Source organism: Oenanthe melanoleuca, chromosome 7 (assembly GCF_029582105.1).
Source record: "Oenanthe melanoleuca isolate GR-GAL-2019-014 chromosome 7, OMel1.0, whole genome shotgun sequence".
NCBI lineage: Eukaryota > Metazoa > Chordata > Aves > Passeriformes > Muscicapidae > Oenanthe > Oenanthe melanoleuca.
Window position 1 is genome coordinate 26,306,861 of NC_079341.1, and position 25,218 is coordinate 26,332,078.

A 25,218-nucleotide genomic window follows, 5' to 3' on the forward strand; every position below is an offset into this window, starting at 1 on the left:
CAGCACCATCACAAACAGGAACTGTATCAACAGGATTGTTTATTAAATTCTGGTCTGGTTGCAAGGGTGCAACCCCATTGAGACCCTTTGGTATAGAAACATGAAACAAGAACAGGGGATTTTCTCAGGTTGCTGAGAATTGTATCTCACTTGCAGGTTGCCCTTGAGGATCATGCAAAGGTGTTATCAGGGTCTGAGCCAAATTACCAGGGCAGAGCAGGACACTGGAAACTGCACTTTCATGGGTCAGAGATTATGCCTCTGCTACCAACTCACAGCCACTCTTCAAAGCAAGGGTCTCCAGCAAAATACACACACACCTGTTTCCATCAGGGTAAGGTTTCTGTGCTTGTTAAATGTGAACCTTTGAGTCTTTTCAACTTAATCCTCTTCCAAGTGTATTAGGTTTTTGGGGAGATTTTTGAAATAGCAAGGTTTCCTGAATTTCTGATCTATTGGTGCATATCTAAAGCCTTTACCATAATTCATCAGGGCCCTGCCAACATGCAATCTCAATAAAAGCAGAAAAGCACCTTTGCTATCAGGATTTTTCAGCTATAAATTAGTGGAAGGTGATCCTTGTGAAAACAGCACTAACTTCACGTATTTAGCAGGGAACACACACTAAGCAAAGGAAATACCAGCTGGAGGGCTGGTGGTGCAAGGTTATGGATATGGGAACAGGCTGATGATAGAAACTGGTTTCTTGGTCTCTTGCAGACACAAGCAAAGGTTTCACAGGAGCTGTCCCTGAAGCTGTCTCTTGAAACTGTGGTTAAGGCAAATGCCTCTGTTGCCACCACAAACAGAAATCAGAGGAGGTGAGAGCATCCTGGAAGATGCCAGCAGCTTTCTTCCCAGGTTTTGTTCAAGCCTCCATGCACAGCTTCACAGTTAACAAACCTTCTTGCCTATATTTCATGCTCCCTAACTTTTCAATGAAAGAACAACTCAGCCTTCAAAAACAAATCCAAGGACCACTATCCTTTGAAGAAAGGATGATCTTGAACAGCGACCATTTACAACCAAAAGAAAACAATAATACATTTTGATTGTTACGGTAAAGAGAAGGACAGAGGTAAAAAGTCATAGCTGTTTTGTTTTGTTTTTTAGAGATAGGGGACTGTGCACATCTGGCTTTAAATAAATAACAACAGCAACTCCCCAATGGCCCTTAATCTCCCAGTTTCAAGCGTTTCTGAACTAGCTAAAGGCTACTTTCTTGCTAAGGGCTTTTGTCTCACTCCAATCTAGAGCTTTGTGACAAAACTGAAGTTAGTAGAAGGGAGGAAGTAGATGCATTAGTGAGTGCATTGTTTCTTGGCTGAGGTTTAGGTTTACCTGAATTTATTATTTTTAATGTGATCAACTGATTGCTTACTGACCATTTTACTTTAAATGTGGTCAAGGACTGCAGTCTGCAGTCAGTCAATCTATCTACTCCCACCCTTGGTCCCCTCTGCTATGTGACCATGTCCCAGCACTCTCTCTGCTGTCCATCATCAAGCCATACTTGTTTTCCAGCTCAGAGCTGAAGAACACTGTGAAGATCTCACCTGCACAGCACGTGTGTGTGCTCTCTCTTGCTCGTAACACTGAGCAGCTCACTGACTAAACACACCTTTCTCTTCCCAGCCATCATCAACCAGCTATTCTTCTTTCAGCTCAACTTCCACCTGCACTTAACCATTAACTGTGTCTATCTGTACCTAAACATTATTTGAAATGGAACATTCAATTACTACAGATCTTAAACACGCAGAACAAAGCTGCTGTTTGATTTCTGTTTCAGAAATGATAAAGCACTCCAGCATCACACTCTCATTCTCTCCAACAGCAGCTGAGCCACTAAACTGATGACACGAGGGTTAACCAGACAGTCTAACAAGTCATTGGTAGAAAGGGCTGTTTGTGAGGTGCATGGACTGCAGTCTGAATCCATTTGATGTGCAGCTGTCTCACAGTCATTACTCATTAGCAATCTCTCCCTCTTGCAGTGTAATTTTCCAAAATGTTCTTCATTTTTATGGAGATCTCCACCATCACTTTCAATGGTGACTGCACCCATCACACTTGTTTTGTGAGACTGTGGTAAAACCTTAATAAGATGAGGCCCAAAAGGTATTTCCTGCAGCTCTTCTGCTTTGGGTGTTGGACAGTCACATTCCTGGGTTAGTAATGTGCAGCTCCCTGGTTCACAGCCAACTTCCCTTCTCTTCCTCTTGCCTGAGGTGTTTGTCCTCTGCTCTGCACCAGTGCTGCTGGAATGTGCCTGTCCTGACACACTTGTCTTCTGACACTTGAGGTATGCAGACACTGCTTTATTCAGGTACTGAAGATTGATTTCATGGGATGTTGCCTCAACCTAGGAAAACACCCAGAATGCACTCAGTTAAAAGGAGACATGTTTCAATCCAGCCTTGCGTGATTATCTTCCATTAATTAAATTTGCTAGGGATGGAACTTAAAATTCTTTTTCTCAAAGCAGCATAAAGACTCAGGGGGAGCTAAGCAAAATGTCAGTAATTCTTTGTTATTGCTGCTGTAATGGGAGCAGTAGAGGGCTTACCTCCGTGGGATTTAGCCAGAGATCTCCATCACTGGGATCTTCTGCTGATTTTATGGCGCATACCAGCATCCGAGTTATTGCCTCTTCTACACGGGCTTCATGATCTGCATCCTGCCCCAAGAGAACAGAAGGTTTCAGGAGATAGATTAGCTCATGGGTCTCTGCAGAAAGCTGAAAGACCTTAGGAAAAACATAGATGGCCTCTGTTTGAAAGCCACACTCATGTATGTGAAGTCAATGGAAAGTTTCAGGCTCTCTTCCTGGGTACGGCCTCCAAACAGGTGACAGCACAGGCTCTGGTGTGACTGCTCATCTGAATAAGATTTGCAAAAAATAGTATGTGTATATAATCTTTTCCCTTATTAGTGTTTTGTTAATTGAATCTGGTGCTTCAAATTACAATGCAATATTAGCATTTAATTAATGTATGCATTTAAACAGCTCTTTAGGACTAGAAGAGCCATAGATGTACATAGCACATTTTTACAGCTACGTATTATATCTAATTTAAGCAATTAAAACACACAGGATGTCATAGCAATGCAGCAGTTATCTAGGGGCTACACAAGCACAAAAGTGAATATTAAGGAAATTTAGGAAATATTTTATGATGTAACAGCACCTGACAAACTGCTTCACTTTTGAACATTACCAGAAGGAAAAGCATGTTTGCTCTAAAAGCTCTTCTGCAAAACTAAAAACTTACTTAGTAACAGACTCTTTGTTCCAGGCCCTCACTTCCTGCATCCCCCTCCTTGGACAGCTGGATACTAGCTAAGTTAGGATAGCAGAACAAAATTTTACAGGATCTTAGCTTTCTTTCCCATTTGAGTTTCTTGTATGTGGAAGGAATGGTAGACTCTCAAACACAATGGTGGTTTGGTTATCTCAATGACAAGTGGATGCATAAATTTGCTTTAACTGAGCTGCTTAGATGTATTAATTTTGGAGGGAGATGTAAGATGATCTACCCACAGCCTTGATCAGTCTAACTGTGGCTCCAAGAAACCTGTCAAGCAAACCACACATCCGGCCACTATGAGTGCTGAAGGCAGCAATTTGTCCTGGAACCCTAAGCAGAATTTGGGATAGAAGCAATGCTCTTGGCATTTCATGGGTTTAGATGCTTGGCTTTTTAATAGCCTGGTATGAAAAAACACCAAAATACAGACTCTAGTATCTACATGTGGAAATTATTTAAGATGTTGCATTCTTGGTATTCATCCTGGCCTGCTGAGTAACAGGGCTGTACTGATTACATGACAGAATGTTAGAAAGCAAGGAATAGTTCTGGGTAGCTCAGATCCAGCTGAAAACAAATTAAATTTCCACTCTAAACTCTTGCCAATATAATTAATGGTTTCACTGGGACTGTAATTGTTGGTGTGATTCACATCTGTCAATATGAAAGCAGCTGGTAACAGCTGCGAGCAAGAACTGCTTGGTTTGGTAATGCAAATGTTCTTAGAATTGTCTTTTAGAATCCATGTCAGAATTTATTCTATAGATGGATTGCCCAACACCTAACAAACAGTGCTGCATCATCAGCTGCAGGGATGATTTCTGTAAGAAACTTTCACCTGGGCTGAAATAGCCACATTTGCTCATGGCAGATACTGATATTTGGGGAGGATGTGTGTCATTTATCAGCAAGACCAGCAAACGCTCCTCTGCTTATGATGCCATACAACCACTGACTCTTGCTGTTACCAAATAGGATCTTAATGACTTCTCCAAGACCTTTATGACAGAAAAGGACATAGAACTCCACTTTTAGCTCCACTTTTTTTTTTTTTTTTTTTTTTTTTTTTTACATTGCAACATATAAGAACAGCTAGAAATGCTCAGGCCCCACCCCAGCACCTGGGAGCTCCCAGCCAAGATGATCCCATCACAGCCTGCTCCTCCAGAGGGGCACAACTTGTGAGGCCCAGCTTAGGGCACAAGTGTGTGGTGACATCAGGGCCTTCCCAAGCCCAGGGCACACAGCCAGCTGCTCTGAATTACCTCAAAGGCTCAAATTCAAGGCAGGCTTAAGTGGCTGCTCTGCAGTGTAATTGGTGCTTTCTCTGGCACTGGAAACAGCCTGACTGCACTTAGGGCTATGTAAGAGCCTGGGCTGGGCTTTGGCCTGCTCTCCTTGCTAAATTCACAAGTTTCATCTCAAAAACTTCTCCATGAGGGAAATACCCAAGTGAGCTCCTCTGCTCTGCTTGGTTTGATGCTGGTATGGGAAATGCATTGTGTGGTCTCAGTATAGCAGATGAATGCATATGTTCCTTCCCCTGCAGACTTCCAGTCTAATATAGGTCTTAGAAGTAGGAAAAAATATAAGGCAGTGAGTATTTTAGTGAGGCAGCTTTCACAGGCCATTTCAAAAGGTCTTGCTTTTTTTTTTTTTTTTTTTCCTTTTTTAGTATTAACTTAGGATTAATAATCATGTCAATCAGAAAACCTTCTGGAGTATTGAGATGATCTAGTGGAAGATGTCCCTGCTCCCTGCAGAGTGATTGTATTAGACAACCTTTAAATGTCCCTTCCAATCCAAACTATTCCATGATTCTCTGATATCCCTGGAACCATCCCATATATACTGGTTAACATGAGCAAGAAAAATCAAAGCCCAGGGAGAAAAAAATTAATTAAGTACATGAGGAAATCTAACTTCAGCCAAATCAAAGCTATCACAGAGGAATGAAAATTCAAAATTCCTTTTCCCCTCCCTTCCTACTCACATTAATCTGATTTAAATTCTAATTTAGCTTTGCACATAAGCTTGTCCTTGAGGTGAAGTTGCTGCATTTTTGTTGTCTACTCAGCACAAAGCTGGCTGGCCCTTAAGAAACTAGGTATGAAAATTTAGCTTGTGTTTACTTGTTTACCTGGTTGAAGTAAACTTGAAAGGGGATTTCTGCTGAACTGGGGCTTCAGATCTGGAACCTTGAAAGGTTCTTCCAGAAAAAAATGTATCCATAAGGGCTCTTCCCTTCCCAGCCTCTGAACACAACACACCCAATATGACTGAACCTGCTAGGCAAGGGACAGAAATCCTTTGGAAGTGCTACATCCCCAGAACATTAAAAGGAAAATACCAGTTCAATCCAAGAGTTTATGCTGACAGTGACAGGATCAATGGATTCCACATAGTGCCACCAGTGCCTTGGAACAAGCAGGACCTGGAATGGGAGACATTACATTAGGGTACAAGCAGAAGCACAAAGAAAGACACAGTTTTTAAATTTAGGTGATGTGGGATGTAGAGACAACTGAGGCAAAGACACAGGTGAGAGGTGGTATTTATTTCTCTCTTTAAAAGAGCCTTTTCTCAAGACTTAAATGCGCCCTCTACCAACACTATCACGTAAGAAATGGACATGATCCAGAACTACCTTTCATCCCAACTCCTTCCCATACAGTCCCAAGCAGGACTATAACCTTTAACTGCTGTAGGTAAGCAAAGTCCAGCAGTACAGAGGGGGTGCAGTTGGTGCAGCAGTACATCAGGGCTTCAGAGAGTCTCAGGCAAGCAGGAATTCTTTCGTGACTCTCCAGCTGAGCAGACATCCCAGTTCCTTTAGGACTGCCAGCTGGTTTCCCCAAAAAACAGGCATCCCTATGCTCATCTAGGTGACTAGGTGACAAAACATAGCTTTAATTCTGGTAAATAATCACCAGTATTAAATTTGTCACTTTTAGTAGACAGGCTTTTAAAAGAAAATGTCATGATTTCTGGGACAATCTAGTTTAGATCAGAGCTTTATAACAAGATCAGGATGATAACTGTGACATAAAATTGATTCCAACCCATGGTTATTATGGTACATGACACTGATGTTGTTTTGATGATCGAGGACAAGCTTTGCAGATTACTGAACATTAGATTAGCATGGAGCTATCAAGGAAAGCATAAAAGATATTTTTTGACAAGTTATAAAAATGGTCAGAGACAGATAAAAATATGCACTTCACAATGGGGAAAGTGAAGCAATGATCTGTATCTGACTTGCAGACAATTCCTTCTCTTGGTAGACACAAATTACTTGGAAGAATGTTCTGCTACCCAGATAGCCCTGTGCTTCATTATATCAAAACACGGCTAATGAGAAAATGTCTGTGGAGGAAACAATGGCACCAGCTCTGCAAACACTTACAGGACACTTGGAACACTCATTTTTTGGGCCAGATGACAAAATGTTCTCCACAGGCTTCAATTTAAATCAAACAAAAAAAAGGCACAGCTCTCCAAAGGTCAAAAACATTTGGAAATTATTCTTTAATCCGGTACAGCGTACAGAACAGAAGAGGAAGTCAATCAGTGGAGGGTCATTATTTTAAAAATATCACTAGTTAGTCCTGACATATAAGTGTATGAAACCCTACAGACTGCAGCCAAAACATGTTTTCTACACTGGACAAGTTTCAGAGTTTTATTTTTATCAAGAAAACATCCACTTTAAATGAACAGTGCAGTTGCATTAGCAGCAATGGGTTTATCTGTAAGGAAGTGTTTGCCAGTTTTATGGACTGCAAAATCATACAAAAACCTCCCTACCTCCAAATGCTCATCTGCTGTACAGGGGATCTTACACTGAGCTCTGCTAAAGAATCTGGGTGCCCTCCAAGTGACAGGGTGAAATGATGAACCCTGGAAAACTTTGTTTTACAGCAGAAGAAAGCAGAGCTCCCGTAAGCAGCAACAACAGGATCCTGCCTGTGAGACCTCTGTAGGAACAGCGAGCTTCCAACATGCTGGAGAACTGGATGAAGACACTGGAGAATTGGTGCAGAGGGACTATGTAGCAAGGAAACACGAGCAAGATACAAGGGAGGTGTATAAATGTTTCAGGAAGAGATGCTGCCTGGAAAACCAAGAAGGAAATTAAGCATGGAACGTGCTGGCTTCACATGACTCACATGCAAAATGGAGACAGAATTGCTCTGGAGAGAGGAGGTACTGCCAAAAGGAAAATGCAATCCCCCCCAGCTTGACCTGTGTTTTCAAACCAAAGAGAAGGAACTTGGTCCTTTAGAGACTAATCAGATTTCTCTTGCCAGCAAGTTAAGGGTAATAACTGCAGTTGTGCCTTTCTACAGCTGGCACTGTTTGCTGATGCAGTTTATAGAAGAGCTACAGAGCTGTGACTCCAATAGGCAAAAGAGTCCATAAAGACACTTGCTCTCCCTCTTTTATTGTTGAAAAAACTTATGCTTGTTAAAATAAGGATTTATAGCAACAAGAAAATTGAAATTATCAAAAAGTAAAAGGACTAAAACTTTAAGGAACATGAAGAAAGGGAAAATGGTAATTAAAACCAAAAAATACAGCTGGCAAGAGAGCAGAACTAACAAGACAAAACAAAACAAAACACCCCCAAAACCCCAACAACCCAGAAAAGAAAGAGGTAGGATTCTTCTGCGTTTACCTACTAGTATTCTTCTAGGTTTTCAAATTAGAACAAACATACACACAATAAAATGAAAACAAAAAAAACACCACTCCCACCTCTAACGATCAATTCCACAATAAAATAAAGCAGACTTCTATATGCTTATGAATATGGGACACATATTTAGTTACATTCCTATAGGAAATGTGAAAGTGAGCCACAGTGAAATAACACATACAAATGCAGCAAACATTTTAGAAAGAAAATGTAAAGTACAATAGCAAGACAGAACTACTCTAGACTAGGAGATAATCTTGTGCTAGCCTGCTTTCTACAGAACTTATCTAATTTTATTAGTGCTGGGAAGACACTGATCTAAACAGTAACCAATCAGATAATTTTAATATTTAGGCTAGTGGCATCCAAATATAGCAAATGAAGTTAAAGTAGGACAGAAGTCCCAGAAAAGATAAAATGAGATGTTGTAATGGGAGGAAAGAAACCAAAGAAACAGTTGGAAGAGCAAGTGGAGCAATGCTGAAGACTTGTACAGCACAGAGAACAGAGCAGGTTTGAATTCTCAGTGGACATGATTAACTTGATACAGTGCAAAGGTAGGGCAAAGGTGGAATTGCTTCAAAAAGAGAGCATACCCTGAAGTGAAATATTATACCAAGAAATTTCTGCTCATTAGAAAAAGAGATTTAGGTAAATGCACACAAAAAGGAAGCCAGTGTGATGGGAAGATAAAGACATCGAGCCACGTGGGGACCCAAAGAAATACCAGAAGTGTTTGCAACCATGGCAATGGAAAATCAAATGAAGTAGGTGCAGGCATAGTGAATTGTGTGGGAACACCACCTGAGGGCTCTGTGACAGCTGCTGCCCCAGCCTATGGCTCATCCCAGCTGGTGCCTGGCTGTCCTGGTGCTTGGAAGGTGCTTCCATTCTGCCTCCCTCCTCCCTCCTGGTGGCTTCCCCTCTACTGACACAGAGTTCCAAGGGTGACTGGAGTCAGAAATATGGGCACAGCCCTGGGGAAAAGCAGAGTGAAGGAGGAGGGAGAGGGGCTGTGTCAGGCCATGCCCACAGTGACCCAGGCAAAGCTCAGGGAACACATGGAGAAGTAGAGTCCAGAACTTGCAGCTTTGACCTTTAGTTTGTCTGGCTTTTGGGGCATTAATGCAGTTCTCCATATTGAGCAGGTTGCAGTGTTTTTATCACCAATCCTAGCCTAAACTCAGCTCCTGGACTCTTATTCTTCTGTGATGGAGATGACAGTTCTGGTGTCTTGAGGTTGGGTTGGGCTGTCTGCCTTCTCTATGGGGTAACTTGGGGCCATACAAAAACTCTTAATTCCTTCCCCAGAACAGAATTATCTACCATCTACTATGCATAATGCTGTGGCCAACCCTGAATTCTCTTTTAGTAAAATCACTTAAATTCTTCTCCAACAAAAGTAGTTTTTTTCACTGTAACCCCTTTTAAAAATTCTTTTGTATACTTTGAGCTGGAACATTACACTACCTTTGAATTACTCCATTTCTTGACTTACTAAAACACTTTGGTATTAATTATATTTTCCTTGGCTATCTGGACTGCGTGTTCTGCTGCTCTTTAAGCCAAATCTCATGTTCTCACACTCTTTCTTTAAAGGCAGCACGCAGGGAAATCCCTCCTTGACTTCATGAAGATTTCTTCTTGCTCAGGGTTAGGTTACAAGTCAGAGGTTTGCCTGTGCTGTTGGCAGCTCTGCTGCTGAGCAGGATCCCATGGTTTGTTAGATTCTGCAGCAGAAGCACAGAAAGAGAAAATCCTGCAGCTAAGCACAAGGACTGAGTGACAACTGTATTTGTGGCCACACAAATGTGTTTCTTTAGACTTTGAGAAAGCAGGTAAGCAGAAGCAGGGGAGAGGAAATTCTGAGCAGCAGAGCATGGTAAGAACCAGAAAACAGTAATGTTCACCTTTTTCTAAAACCATTTTTTCTCACCCAGTGACAATATTTTTCAAGGCTGGAGGGAGGGCATCCTTCTCAGACTCAATGTGCCTCTTAGACTACCTCAGTTAGGCCTTTTCCTTGCACTTCTGCACTGCAGCTCCTCTGGCTCCAGGCTGCACTGGGGCACAGGGCCAGGCCACAGGGCAGGCAAGCACTGCCTCTAACAGCACCTGTCTGGGGTAGCAAGAGAGGGAATGGAATTGCTCATGGGAGCCCAGAGTGGCAGCTGCTTGCTCTCCAGACCTTCAGATAAACTCAGATGCACTTTGTAGTCCCTCTACCATTGTCTAGTTATGTGGATATGGATTAACAGGCAGATGGATTAAGAGCAATTACATTAGTGAGCAGGAAGGAAGCCAGAAGTCAGTGAGAAGTGGGGCAGAGGAAAGAATGATCAATGATTTTATGCTTGTACAGCATCTCAGTTTTTTGTAGCCTTTTCAGGTGGTATTCATCTCTCCTATTTTTAATCATCAAAAAAGTTAAACATCTCTGTGCATAGGCTCCTTCTATAGCCTGTGCTGAAGGACAAGGTGGGATCAATGTTCCTGCAGGACTCTAATTGTGTAAGACAGGAAGGATGAACCACCTTGTTGAGGTGCCAGGAGACACTGATGGCAGATAGGACACCAGTCCTGAACAGGATTTAAGCTGAGGGTGACAGATCCCTAATTCTTTTAACACCTGTCCCAGAGCATGGGTAGAAGATACTAGAACAGATATGTTTTGTCCCATTTCTGGTCTTTTAGGGAATATTTGTATATTTAAGAAAAGCATTAATGTGTTACTAGAAATGCTGCTCCAAACTTAGTCCTCAGTTTTGCAATCATCACATAGGTGACCAGGTCCAAACATTTATAAGGAGCCCCTACATTTGTGTGACACAGCCTCATGGATATAGTGGATGTACTCATGTACTGCTGCAAGGCCTTCAACTGCTCAGATGCATATTTGAGTAAGCTTGACATCTCAATGTTTTTATCATTTGTTTCAGAACAGATCACTAATGTATAACCAGAAGTTATGTCTGTCAAAATGCAGCTGACAGCCAATGGTTAGGTAAAGGATGAAACCTTACAAAACCTTAAGTCTCAGTCAGCTACCAAAATTCATAGCAGAGGTTCACCTCTGAACAGTACAATGGAAGGGAACAAAGGATCTAATTGGAGCACACTCTGTGCACTGGCACAATGTTACATGCAGAATTCTGCTTTCAGGCAGAAAGGGTGTAGAAAAATGGCTGGTAGCAAACATCGACCAGAAGGTGGCATTAGACACATTAAGTTTTTGATATTCAAAGCTGCACTCACCCTACATGCAGCTGCTCTCCTGAATACCTAAGAACACCTTTGTCTTCATTTTTTCAGTCTTTTATTGTTACAATAATCCAAAATGTTCTGCATACCCTCTGGGAATGAGTGGAGATGCTACATATTATCACAAAATAAAGATGCCTACAAATTCTGCAGTAATTGGGCTAATTCTGTGTGAAAACCACCGTTAAGCACATATCAAGACATTATTTAGGAATCCTCTCCCTTGTTAATAAAGGAGTTCTTCTAGGTCATTCCTTTCCTCTCCATCAAATGGCAGCAGTTCCCAGCCACCTGCCCCAAAAGCTTCTGGGTGAGATGCTGGCAAGCACCACACAGAAAGCAGTGATAAAATGGACAAAGGCAATACCTCACTGCTCCATCCTTGCTTCTACATTACTTTCCCCCCAAGAAATCCAAACAGTATCTCTTTCATGGCAATACAGACAAATTGTATTACTGAGCTGGCTCAAGATCTTTATTCCTAGCAAGATTAATTTGTAATTGCTTTAAGCCTAATTAAAATTAAGACCATATTAAAGGTTCACTAGTACACTTGATCATTGCAAAGGAGATTATAAATTCAAATAGTATTGGGGATCAGGGATAACACATTACTGAATGGATGTGACATTTTTATCAATAGTAAAAATTTGTTCTTTATGCTTTAAATTACTGACTGCTGCAATTCTACACAGTGCTGAATGTGAAACTAATGATTTGCTTTAGGAGTATGAGTACGAGTTAATGTAGTGCAAACAGTAAAGGCTGATCATAGATTCCCCATTTGTACCTGTACCAACTGGAGAGTATACACTTCCAGTAGATGGGTATCACCCTTTTGTTGGAAGCTACTATCCTGCCCCACTCTGCCTCCTCAAAATTAACTTAATTAGCAAAAATCCATTCTTTAAATTGTTGAAGGCAGCTGGGTTTGCCAGTTAGGGATAGGGGAATGCTCATACAATTGTTGAGCTGGCAGGTCAAAAGAGGACAATATCTGATAGCAGAATGGCAGAAGGGCTCCAGCAGCAGCAACTCCACTGTCTGAGCAATGACCATTGCAAAATTCCTTTGGAAGGGCCTGACAGTTTGAGATGCACAGCAGTGTGTTACAAGGACATGCATGGCTGAACAAATGAAAAAGGGTAATTCAGTCTCCAAATACACACCTTGTTGATTAAATAAAGAAGGACACTATTTACAGCAGGAGACTGGGAATCAAGAGTCCTGAGCCCTACTCTCATGCTGCTGCTGCCTGCCTGTGTGACTGTAAGCTAGGCACTTACAGCTGAACCTTTTCAGTAAAGCAGGATTAAAAACATCCTCACAGCCCTGTAAAGCACCAGGAAACCTGTGAATGGTGTGCACTCTAAATGCAAGTATCATCATTAAAGTATTTACTAAAGCAATACATGAAGGCTATTCACCACCAAAATATGAGTTCCTTTGCTAGCTCTATATACTCATTAACCAAATGTGTTTTATGGAACATACTGCTGTCAGAATAGACAGCTCAGAGCTCAAGAAAGTTCTGAAGTAGACAGATTTGAGGTGGTTGCAAGAAAGGTGGTTGTATGGAATCAACTGATTAACTAGCTGATCAGCTAGTTAATCAGCTGATTAACTAGCTCTCCAAATGTCTGCAGTTTTTGTACAAAAAAGTCTAGGTTAAGTAACTGTCAGCAAAGAAAGCTCCTGTGCTGGGAGAAATCTATAAAGTCTGAATGTGGAGTGAAGGAAGAGGGAAGTTCCACAGTCAATTTGTTAAGATTTCCTAGCCCTTAATCAGCCAGTTAGATAGATTATTAAGTAATGTAAAGCTTCTATATAAGTGGTACCTGTCCTGGACTGAGTGTAACAACATGGGCTGTTGAGTTCCTAAACTCAGGAAAGCGTTTCAGATCAGGGTTGGCAATGTTGACTTTGCTGAATATGCTGGATTCCTCATAAGGGATCCTAGTAGGATAAAGGAAACTGGTGTCACCAGGTGGGAAGAGGTGCCATCTCTTCCTGAAAATAGAGAGAAGATAAAAATGTATTCAGTGTATGTCACTTGCAGCAAAGAACTAAAGGCAGTAGCAAGGTTTTCAATAAAACATAAATCTGCCTCGCTGTGTGAATCTCCTACGCAGTGAGAACACAGACAGTGCTTACAGGCTGTCTCCTGAAAGTATATTTAAAATATTCCACTTTTTAATTTTTTAACTGAAAAGATTTACAGCTTCTCACCAATCATTTTTAAAGGCAGATAAAATAAAATTTAAAAAAACCTCTCCCATCTGGTTTCTTTTTCCTCCTTTTTACATGCAGCATTTACAGATGCTCAGAGCATTAAAAATTGCTCCATAAACTAGAGGAAATAGTTTTGTTACAGACAATGTATTTTTGTTCACTGAATGAAAAGCTTTCACAATCTGTATTTGTTTTGAAAGGAGGGCATTGTGTATTTAGAATGACAACAGTAAGAAAATATAGATATTATCTTCTGTTTCCTGCAGTTCTTACATGGCTTTTAGTTGTGAACCCCCCCCATTCTTAGTAAAAATCACCTTGATGCTCCCATGCCAAAGATGGCATAAATAAAAACCAGATACAGCCATAGACATAAGCATCCTTAAATATCTGTATTTTTTTGTGTTATCAGTACCATATGATGAAAATGTGGCTGGTTGTGCATTTAAGAACTTACTGGTGTGACTAAATGCCAGATGGAGCAGGACAGGGTTGTTCTGCTCATGAGGGCACTCATGTGCCAGGTTGCTCTCTACATGCCTAAAGAAGCACATGAATGCACCACAGTACAAGACTAAGCAGAGCTGAGACCACCCTTTGTCCTTAGGAGCTAATGTCTCTATTTCACTTATACAGACCAGATCAAAGTGAAAAAAAAGAATATGCCAGAACTGCTGGTGCCAATTTTATGGGTAATATAAATGAAATATCTTAGCAGGTACACAGGGGATTTAGAAATAGAAGTTTTATATGGCAGTACTTTAGGTGATAGAGAAAAACAAGAGGAATACACAAAGAGAATTGATCACATTTAAGAGGTGCCAGGCAAACAGTACAACATGACCAATGCACTAAGCAATGGAAAAGTACAGACAGCACTTTACAGCACAGCTGGAGACCTTGTGTAGCTCTTCTCTTTGTTTTGGACTCTAGCAAGGACTTTTCTTTGTGTCCTTTCCCTTGGCACTCACTTCTTGAATTTTGTCTACTACTTCTGGTTGTCAGTTCTAAGTCACAGATCTGAAAATGTGAGCAAAGCAACCAAATGGCACAACACCAAAAGGGACAGGAACAGAAGAGAAAGGAATAGCAGGATAGTCAGAACTACAGATACCAGCACAGATGCACGTGCCATAGGCTGCTGATATTTCTTGGTAATTACCAAAGCAACTGCTGGATGCAGGCATAATACCACTTCTGAAACTCAAGCCTTATTGCAACTTTATTTTGCCCTCTAAGCTGGATCCTCTGAGGGGGCAGAGAATGACTAGGTTAGGAGGCTCAGGGTTAATCCTGCAGACTGACGACAAAGCAATATCATAAAGCAAAAAAATTAAGAAGCCTGAGGGATGCAAGGAGGAAATTCAAGATAGCAACAAAGGGCTAAGGAGTTGTCCCTGGCTTTCTTGCAAAGGCAAATCTATTTAAGTTTAGCATAAGCTTATATTCTGTTACAAAGCCTGTCTTGTTTGTGAGTCTCAAAAGGGAATCTTTCTGCTCTGAAGAAGTCCAGGATTCACAAGCTTGTGGAAGTTTGCAATCTATTTAAAGGCTTTGTTCTGAAGAGGAAAACAACTTTGTCTTTTCAGGCTGTGCAAAGGCTTTGGATTTCTTTCACTAAGAGGAACAAGGATTTTGGTCTACTTGAGGGGGAGGAAGTGGCTTGGGAAGGTGAACAAAATTGCTACATGATGCTGGAACTCTGCCTTGAGTTCAACATCTGAAGGTAGATATCAAAGAGGCTTGGCAGGTATTGCATCTGCTACATCACTGTACTTATTTAGTACATCCAGTAGTTAAGTGTACCCTTAGAAGATTATGGCATTTAAGTCTCCTGGTTTTCATTGAGATTTCTGGCTCCTGAATACACTAAAGTGTCTGGACTTCAAAATACAATGCTTACTGATGTGGTCTGAAGTCTACAGGATTGGCTGCAGTGCTGAGGGAGGCTTCTAGAGTGTCTCTGCTGCATATCCACCCAAGGACCTCAAGGCTGTTTATAAATATGAATGAAAACCCTACACAGAGTTACCCTTTTTAGGGATAAGATGATGACAAACCCATTTACCTCAGGCCTTAAAGCCAGTCAGCATGTGGCACTGCCCAGCTAAAAGGCAACACCTGACTTCCAATCCTGCACCTTAATCACACTACCACCACCACCACCATGATCTTACTGTTCTATAAAATGGCAGAGTAATTCCACTGAAAACTCCCTAGCAAGTTATTCCTTCCCCTCTATACTATCAAACCTAAAAAGCGCGTGCAACCTGTTCTGCTACTCTAGCACTACTCCAGCAATAATAGATAAAAGCCCAAAACCAAAAAAGCAACAAAAAACCAAAACCCAAAAACAAAATAAACCCCACCACCAACCCTGAGGCCAATATGCAAGGAAAGGAGAAATAAAAGAATGGAAAAAAAACCAAAAAACACACAAACAGACAGAAAGATACAGCAAAAGCCACATGCTCCCAAATGAGTTTGGAGCCTCAAATGTCCCTTTCAACTTTACTCACAGCTGGCTGCTCCCATCCTGATGGTTCCCTTTTAAATTAATTCTAGCAGGCTATTAGAGCCTCTTGCACAGACAATATTGTAAAAGTCTAAAGTAGTTTATTTCTATTTTGTTTGGGGCCTTTTTATTTTTAACTCTTTAATCTCCAAATTCCAAATTCCTGAATTCATACTACTAGGAAGATTAAAGTGTTTATAATTGGACCACATGACACACAGTCTAGAAAATAAAATCATCTTCACTCCAGAATGCCCTGAAGTTTTGTCATTTCCTGTAGAACAGTTATTATGCTCTTCAATCATCCAGAACTCAGAATGCTAAAATAATCAGGACCTAGAATTAATACTAAAAGAGTCCAAAACTGACTTTATGCACAGTATAACTCCCCTGTACTTGCCCTGTATTACCTTCCTTGTACTTGCAACACTAAGTTGCAGCCGTAGGAGTCCAAATGGCAGGGGGTGTTTGCTCCTTCAGAACCAATCCACAGCGTGCTCTCTTTTCCACTTCTTCCAGGAAAACCAAAGTCAGACCACCTAACATCCTACAGCAACAAAAAGGTTTATTTATGTAAGCTTTGAACTGATTCACATCCAATCCTTAGTTCTGGGAGTCTCCTGTCTTCTCCTTCCACTGCTCATCACTCTTTATCCACTGCAGCTGTTTTGCCTTGGTTGGTTTTGGAAAACACATAGTCTGTTCCCCTTCCTCCAAAATTCTCATCCCCACCTTTCTCATCACTCAAGTTACTCCTTTGCTCTTCAGAAGGGCTGCCCAAATTCTCATGGCCACATGGGGCTTCTTTTCCTTTTAAATACTTTTTAATCTTTCTCCACCCTTAACCATCCACCCAAGCTCAGGATTGCTTTCAGAAAAATTCTAATATATGGCATCAGAGAAGATAATGAAAGGAAAGAAGGAAAGAAAAATCCCCATTCCCTTTTCAAACAGTTGATGAATGTGGAATTTTTGCTCTGCCTTTGCTCCTATTTTAGCTTTCTCCCCACAATCTGGGAACACAGATTTTACCCCATCTGTGACCCAGTGTTGTGCCAGGTTAAGTTCCTTATTATTTAATGGACACATTTGCAACTGCAGAGGCAGTGAACTTAACTTGATGACAGGGTGAGAGAGGGCAGAACAGGTGTGCATGTATTATGAACACAGTTCTGGATCTTTCCAGTCTGTTGATCCTCCCACAAGCAATCCCTTGGGGCTGACACTTGGAAAGAGGCACAGTGAGGTATTTTTCAGACAATCCAAGGGTTTTGCAGAATGGTTCTGTGTAGCTTGGATAAAGCTTTCCCATATATCTACAGCTCTCCCTGCCACCTGCAGGGCCTGATCATTTGTTTATTGGAAAGCACTTGAGGAATACTGGCCAGAGATACGGGTACCTTTTGGCTGGAGCCCCAGACTGAGGCTTAAGAAACAGAGATTAAATTTCTGGCTTCCTGATGGTCTTGGGCAAATCACTTCATCTCTGAGTTTTATTTTTCCTATCTTGAAAAGGAAGATAATGGTATTTGTTCCATTTCAGTAAAACGTTTTGGGGTCATTCAAATTACCTAACTTTAGGAACCTAATTTAAGCTTGGCTCCTGCTCTAGTCTATGTACTCTCAATCAAGCCTTGGAAAAGCCTCTCTCTCTCTGCTGTCTATAAAGAGAAAATAGGACTCTAGGAGTCCTAATTTAAGTATGTAAGCTTGCTGTCTGCAGACAGGTGGATGACTATCCTTTTTTAAGATCTATGGATGAGGAAAACTACAGCTAGACATTATAAGGATGACTTCACCATGACTCTGTATCAGGAAACCTTCAAAATAAGCAATAGCCTTTCCAAAAATTAGGTGTTGCTAAAGATTCTGAATTTCAGAGTTATTGATTTTAAAGATATCATTTGAAAAAAAATGCAGAAGTGTAATATAAACATTTGTCAAAGACAGCAAAAGATCAAAATGAAAAAGTTGCCCCTATAGATTTCAGCAGGCATAAAATTTGAAATTCAATATAACTATTTCAGTGAAAAAGTTAAGCGTAACACCATTTCTACACTTTAATCTCACACCTAAATAGTTTTTATATTTTGTTACAATTTAAGTGAAAAGAAAGCACACATAATCAATATTAGATTTAAAAGAACTTTTTGAAAATGCTGCTGCTGTAGTAAATAGTTGAAGCGATTATGGGAAAAATAGTTTTTAACCAATGAACTGAAAAGGAAGTGGTAGTATTACTGAAATCTTGTCACAATGGGTTCCTTTTCTACAATAAAAAGCCACAGTTAGAAGAAATGCACTAAAAGGTGCTCCAACCATAACAGATGGCACATTACTTGTGATATATATTTATTTCATTTGCTGCTTATAATGAAGTTAATCTGTACCCGTATGTCACTTTAAAAGGTCTCATTTCTATTTAAACTTCATGCATGTATCTTGCTCCTGATTTATATCTCAAATTCTGTAATGAAATATCAACTGAACAAAAAATGTAAGATGCTAGATATTGCTCATAGATTAGAATAATGGAATCATTACCTTAGCCCACACAACTGTAAATGATAAACAGTGCAATCTAAATTTCAAACAACTTCTAAATGGCCCTATTAATCACTATAAATAACAGTGCAGTTGGCCTTCTTTTCCCCTTCAAATAACCTTACGTAAATCTAAATAAAATCTAGAAAGAAAAAAGGAGTTATCATCAAATTCACACAAGAATGGAAGAGAATTTCTACAAAGAACTCCTTTGGCTGGTGCAATAGTGTTTCAAAAGCCATGTGCGTGTGGAACTGACAGATGCATTTCTCTCACATGCCTGTGAAAATGGCAGATGATCCACACCATATTTGCTTGCATAACACCACCAATTTTTTTTCCTTCCCAGATTCTGAATTTCAAAAAAATCCATGGCATAACCATTACATGTGTCTATTCTAAAACTGCAGTACAATCTGTTGTGTGTTAGGTCAGGTGATCAGGTTGTGGCAGACAGCTGCACAGAAATGCAACTCCTGGAGCCTCAACTTTGTTCTTGAATGGGGACAAGGGAAAGAAAGAGGTAGAAAAATGGTTGTTTCCTTCAAGTGTGAAGGAAGCAGCAGGATATTCAGGGCTTCTGGGCTGCTATTGGCTTGTGCTGGAAGACACATGGAAATGCTGTCTGTGGAGGCAGAAAAACAGATGACCAAGACAGGACCACAGATAGAGAAAGTTATGCAAAGATCTGGGAAAGCCTGAAACATCCTAGGAGCTCCCAATACAGCTCAGACAATACAAAACAGCCCAAGGTTATGAGATCCTGGTTTTCTTTCCATGTGCTCAGGAAGGGAAGGGGGAAAGAAAAGTAAAATGATGTCTGCATCCAATTCTTACTTTCTGACCCAACGGAAAGCCTGAAAAGTCTGAAAGTTTGAAAAAAGACTGATCACTGAAAACCACCAATTTTACTGGCACAAAAGAATAAAATATATATAAGGAGTACAGGAAATGCTTTCTGAGGAAATAATTAATTTGAGGGGGCTTATCAGTTCATGATCATTGTCACCTCAGTGAAACAGTGATTTTGCAGCGAATTATTATTCCATTTTCACCTTCCAACATTTAGAAATGAATAAGGCTTTACTTACTCTTTCTTTATATCTTTTGAAGAAGTACACCTTTTGTATAGCTATCCCTAATTTTGCCTTCTTACAATTTGTAAGGAGAAGTAGCAGGAATGTAGATGAAGCAAGACATTGAAATAGAAGATAGATAAAGAGAAAATAAAAAGAAATACCTTGGGTAGTTTCCTGCTATGTATGGTAATTACCACAGATTATGTACTTCCATGGGCAGGCACTTCCTGCATTTTACTGCCTCCACAGAATCTCTCCTCCTCACAAACAGTTAATCAAATTATATTAAGGGAAGGAGCTGAGCTACTTAAGAAAATGAGCCACAGGTCAAAATGTGGAGCAAAGCCATATTACAGCCTTGTTACTACAAGGAAATACAAGCCATCAATCCTTCCTCCTGAGTGGAGCTGTTAATTTGGGCACCATTTGGGTGCAAGGTGGATCTGGCCTAAATGGGAAGGAAACTGATGCCAACCTGGTAGTTCTTTTTTTGTCACTTGGGGCGGTGTTTCTAAATTTATATGGAGACCCAGAATTTTGATGGCTGCCACTTGGCAGATTTCAGTTAACCTGAGAGCCAATAGCTTTTATTTCAGAATTTTAAAAAAAGTGGCCAAAGGAGTGGAGAGGGACAGCAGGAGAGGTTTCAGAAACTATATTAGATAATTTGCAGTGGTTCAGCTAGGAAGAGATAATATTAATGTTTCACCTGGAAAATTTCTGGCTTGTCTTCAAATATCCTGGCAATGTACTTGTAGTCAGCATAAGCCCAATATTTGGAATAATCATAACAACTGAATGGTCCAGAGAGACAAGAAGGATGCCCACAACTCCAAGCCAAAAACTCCTCAAGTGTAGCTTCCACATAGCTGCAACTGGTTTCAAACTGGGGAACTAGAGCAACAAAAGAAAAATCAAATATTACATGAGCATTGAGCATAGAACCAGTAAGAATAAAACATTTTTTCTCAGCTCTGGTTAAACACGAGATACAAATCTGACTGGGTAGCTTGATGCTGGTCAATAAAATGGTTCTCATGACCTAACTCATAAGTAAAGTCTGAGACTATTGCTTTTTCATTAAGGTTTAATTGAATACCTTGAACTGGCTGTGAGACAAAAGCAGACCAATAGTTATGTTGCTCTTCAGCACAGTAACTCAATAACTCATCCAAGTTCGCTAAACAACTTTGCTTCATCTCCCTTCCTAAGTGTGAGTTGCAAATGTGCACATCAAGTATTTCTGTATCCTTTATTTTGTCTCCATAGATTTATGCAGATGGATATGTGCATCTTACCCTTTCCCTAAAGCAATAACCAAACCAGTGTGGTCATGCATAGAAAGTGAGGTATGGAACCACACACATGCTGCCAATGATCCATCTAAAATTCCGTGTACCCTTATTTTTCATTTGGGACTGACAAAAGCATATTGCAGTGTTCCTTGGCAGGCACAAAAAGTGTATACCAGCAGGGTTTTGCTCCCAGCACGCTTTGGTCAGGCTGACTGATACAGCCTTTCAGCTCAAGGTCAGGTCACTTGGAAGGTCTATAAGATAACCCACATCACATTATACTTTAATTGCAGTTAATCAGAGATCTTCATTTCCTGCCGCCACTAATTATGCCATCTTCAAAGAGACTTATCCAGTGTTAAAAAAAAATATTACTTTACTGTAACTACTACTGGGGAAAAATTACTGCAGCCTGCATGAATGACAATGACAGAGCTGCAATTTAATCTTGTGTAACTTGCATAGAGCTGCACAGAAATGGGATCCTTTCACTGTTGTGCAGCAGCAGCTCTTCGTTCTTTACCACTTTCATTTTGTTACTGCAGCAATTCGCACAGAGTCTCATACAGCTTTTACAAATCTTTATCACTATTATTTTGCTATTTTCCATTGTAGTAGTATAGGTAGTGGTTTCCTTCCCACTACTATCAAATCATTAACTAAAAATGCCAGAGAAGCCTCATTATTCAGCAGTCTGTAACTTGTGTCTGTGCAGGGGATGGGCTCCCTGCCTAAGGACTGCATACAAGACATATAAATCACTTGCACTTCACAAAATCACAACCAAAACCTTCTGTATTTGATCCCATATCTGTGCTGCAGTCCCTCTCCTGATACCCAGTTTTTAATGCAATGTATATAATTTTACTAAAAGGTGGTCTGACAGAAAAATTAGACAAAAGATACAAGCATTACTGAGGGCACTTCAATATCTGTATTGTTTTCATGAGAACAAAGAGTGCTTAGAACACTGCCTATTTTCCAAGATAACTCATAAGCAAATGTTTTAAAGGCAAGAAATATGCTTTTTCTACCTCTTAGCATATTTCACTCTGAGTTTCATTTAAAAAAAATCCAACTATGAAAGGCAAGACTATCTTATAGAATACAATCTCCTCAGGGCAGGGTTCTTGGTTTGATTTATACTTTGTTCAGTACCAAGGTGTGGTGCTTATGGAAAAATAAATAGTAATAAAAAACATATTTGGGCAATACAGACAGTTTGCTTAGATCAGTTTGTAGGCTGCAATGAGGATGAAAATGTTAGCAATGAGCAGCTGAAAGCAAGAAGATTATTAACCAGTTTGCTAATACTTAATGACTTAAAGCAGAGAGTGTTTTGTAATTGACGAATTGCAGATTAAGCCATGCAAGTCTAAAGTAGGCTGCCAGTTCTGTCTGATGACATGGTACCTGAAGGCATAACAGTCCTCCTCTTTCCCCTAATACCAGACTGAAATTGGAGGGAAGGAGTAAGAGGTAAAGTGAGTTTTGAAAAAGCAGCTCTCCTCCTTAGTTAAGGTCTGGTTCTGACAGTTGCCAAAATCTGTTCTTCTCAGAGTGTTTGCAATGTGCACTAAGGAAAATGTTAAAAAAACAAAAACGTGTAATAGGCTTAGAAAACACTTAAAGCTCCATTAAGAATGCAAGTGAAATGTCTTCTCCATTTCTTTAAAGAAAACCAAACCCCTATTCACAGCTGCTGGGGAATTAAACAAATAATCCAAGCAAAGAATAGCCATTTTCACACTACAACAAAGCACAGGCATACTTACAAACAAAAAAACCTAGTCATGCACATCCAGCTCCCATAACCACTTCAGATTTCAGCTTTATGCAACATTTAATCAGTGTACAGTATTTGTAGTGCATTTTCAGCCTCTGATTCAGCTACTGATTCTATAGTCACCTTTGCAGTCTCTGTATCAAGCCTCAGAGACCTGAATTCTTTTGCCATCCTTAGTGGTAAAATCTCTTGGCAAAATGGTCAAATTGCAGCCCTTTCATATCCAACTGCACATCTGACAGCAGCAGCTCTATCCAGCATTAGTAATCAAAACATCCTCCAGAGGTCTTGTGACTCAGAAATGGATCAGAATGACAGTTTTTTGTTCTCTCCAGCTTCTTCACAATAAACTCATTGTTGATTGATTTTACCATGCAACCACCATAAATGGTAAAAACAAGAAATGACTGTATATAGAAGTCAGTTCTCTGTAAGTTTTCTTCTTACTTTGTGCTGGTGTGCTCCAGGCAGCCATCAGACACAATGGCTATAAGGCTGCATTTTCTCTGTCAGAAGCAAGATTTTTGTAGCTTTGGCCTACATCAGAAAAATAAATCTTTTAGTGTGGCTGGAACCAGATGGGTAGGGATTTCCTGATTAATAGCACCTTCACTGTTCTTGTAATGAACTCTGGTACTCTCTTTGAAGGTATCTTTTGTCAATGCTTAGTCCTCTGAGTGTATTTTTTTCCCCTTCTTATGGACACAAACTGTTTAACTTGTGTAATCAGACAGAATACTATCAGACAGAATGCTATCAAACACACAGGTACAAATAATATACACAAATAATACTGCTAGCTCTCACATTTTTCCATGTTTCAAATGTGCCATCCACATCAATATGCCTCAGGAAGTTACAAACTAGAAAGAAAAGCAAACACAAAATCCATGCAACTCCCACCAAGTTGCCCCATTTTCAATTCTCACTTTTGTACATTAAGGAATCAGCTTGGGAAACCCATCCAGGCTGCAGATGTGGCACTAAAGAAAGATGAGGAGTTGCTGTAGTAAGAGGTCTCCATTAATTTTGAGTCTTCCAGATGAACTTCACAGCTTAAATAACCTCAGAAACTCTGAAGCTGCCATTTCAGAGTGTCATTAAAATGTGCCTTTAAGCAGGAGAGTGGATTTTTTCTTCTGCATTTCCAACTCCATAGTAGGAGTAGTCCCATCTAGTCTTAAGACAATAAACCTCTTGAGAACATGGAAAGAATATTCAGAGAGAGATCAATGCAATTTTAGTTGTATTCTAAAATACTAATTCTGTTCTCTCTCTAAGCACATGACTGGCTCCATTTCACCTAGGAAAGTTAGCAGGAACAATAAGAAGGAGAGGCCCTCATTAAAAGTAGTTTTAAGCATGCAAGAGTGAGATCAACTACCTTCCAAATGGCAGTGGCACATGGAATGTATTACATTATTTCAGACTCTGAGATGGCTTGGATAATGGCTTCACTAATATATTCTTACACTGAATTTTTTTTATGGCATCACAGGTGTCATTCAGTTACAATATAACCCCTGAAGGCTATACCCATCTCCTTGAAGCCAATTCTAACCAACATTACCACATAATGGAGGTTCCTGGAGACAAACTGATTGCTGCACAGGGATAAATGCCGTTAGGAAAAAGCAAAATGCAGATAGATGTTTCAAGATATAAACTGCAATTTAAATCCACTCTGTATCTCTAGTGACTATAAGTTATTGTTAAGTGATGACTCTTATCTACTCGGTAGCATCAATCTGTGACTTAGCTACATAACATTCCATCAGTCCCATCAGAAATTCTGCCAGTTGGAACATCCATCTGGCTCACAAAGAGTGCCCACTAATTAATGGAGAGTAGAACCAAAACTACTCTTTTACCTGGCAGGCCTTGTGTGTTACAACTCAGATATACTAACAACATATCAAGGAAAGTGTCATACATATATATAATTATATATATATATATGCTACACCTTCTCTATTGGCAATGGGGTGCATTTCACACTTAGTGCAAGAATTAGGTGGTACCTCACTGAAGTATAGAGGTATTGTTATGAAGATGTGTACCAAGGTTTTAATTCTACACCTCAGTTTTCCCATCTGTAGAAAGTGAGTAAATAATATCTGTTCCCCTCAGAAATGGCACAGAAATCATTAATCCATGCTGGTAAAATGCTTTGAAATCGTAACATGCCAAGCATTTTCCCTCTAACACTTCTGTTTCATCACTTCTCTTGCAAAAATTGAACATGAAATAACATGGTCATGATGCTGTGAAGAAAGCAAATTTCACAGTGTTAAGTAAGATAGTATGATGTAATCCTACCACTTTCCCTGGAACTGGGAGACTCTCTTCTGGAGTCTGTGCAGACTCTACATTCCAAGAAAGAGGAAGTCCAATTGGAAAAGGTTAGAGACAGAAGAAAGAATAATTATGTGGCGTCTAAAAGACCATGACATATTAAATATTTTTGAAGTGGATTTTTCTGGCCTAAGGGTT

At 40.1% G+C, this 25,218-nt stretch overlaps 1 protein-coding gene across 1 annotated transcript in view; it reads right to left on the minus strand.

The window, feature by feature from the left end:
* Positions 1–22: 22 nt before the first annotated feature.
* The window catches only part of HSPBAP1 (HSPB1 associated protein 1), a 38,504-nt gene continuing 13,308 nt past the window's right edge, over positions 23–25,218 (minus strand). Inside the window, exons 3-8 of the mRNA XM_056496955.1 lie at positions 20,354–20,538; positions 16,432–16,568; positions 13,113–13,284; positions 5,662–5,745; positions 2,570–2,680; positions 23–2,365 (exon numbers count right to left, since the gene is read on the minus strand). Of these exons, the coding sequence (XP_056352930.1) occupies positions 1,814–2,365; positions 2,570–2,680; positions 5,662–5,745; positions 13,113–13,284; positions 16,432–16,568; positions 20,354–20,538 (1,241 nt within the window). The 3' untranslated portion in view covers positions 23–1,813. The remainder of the gene's footprint in view (positions 2,366–2,569; positions 2,681–5,661; positions 5,746–13,112; positions 13,285–16,431; positions 16,569–20,353; positions 20,539–25,218) is intronic.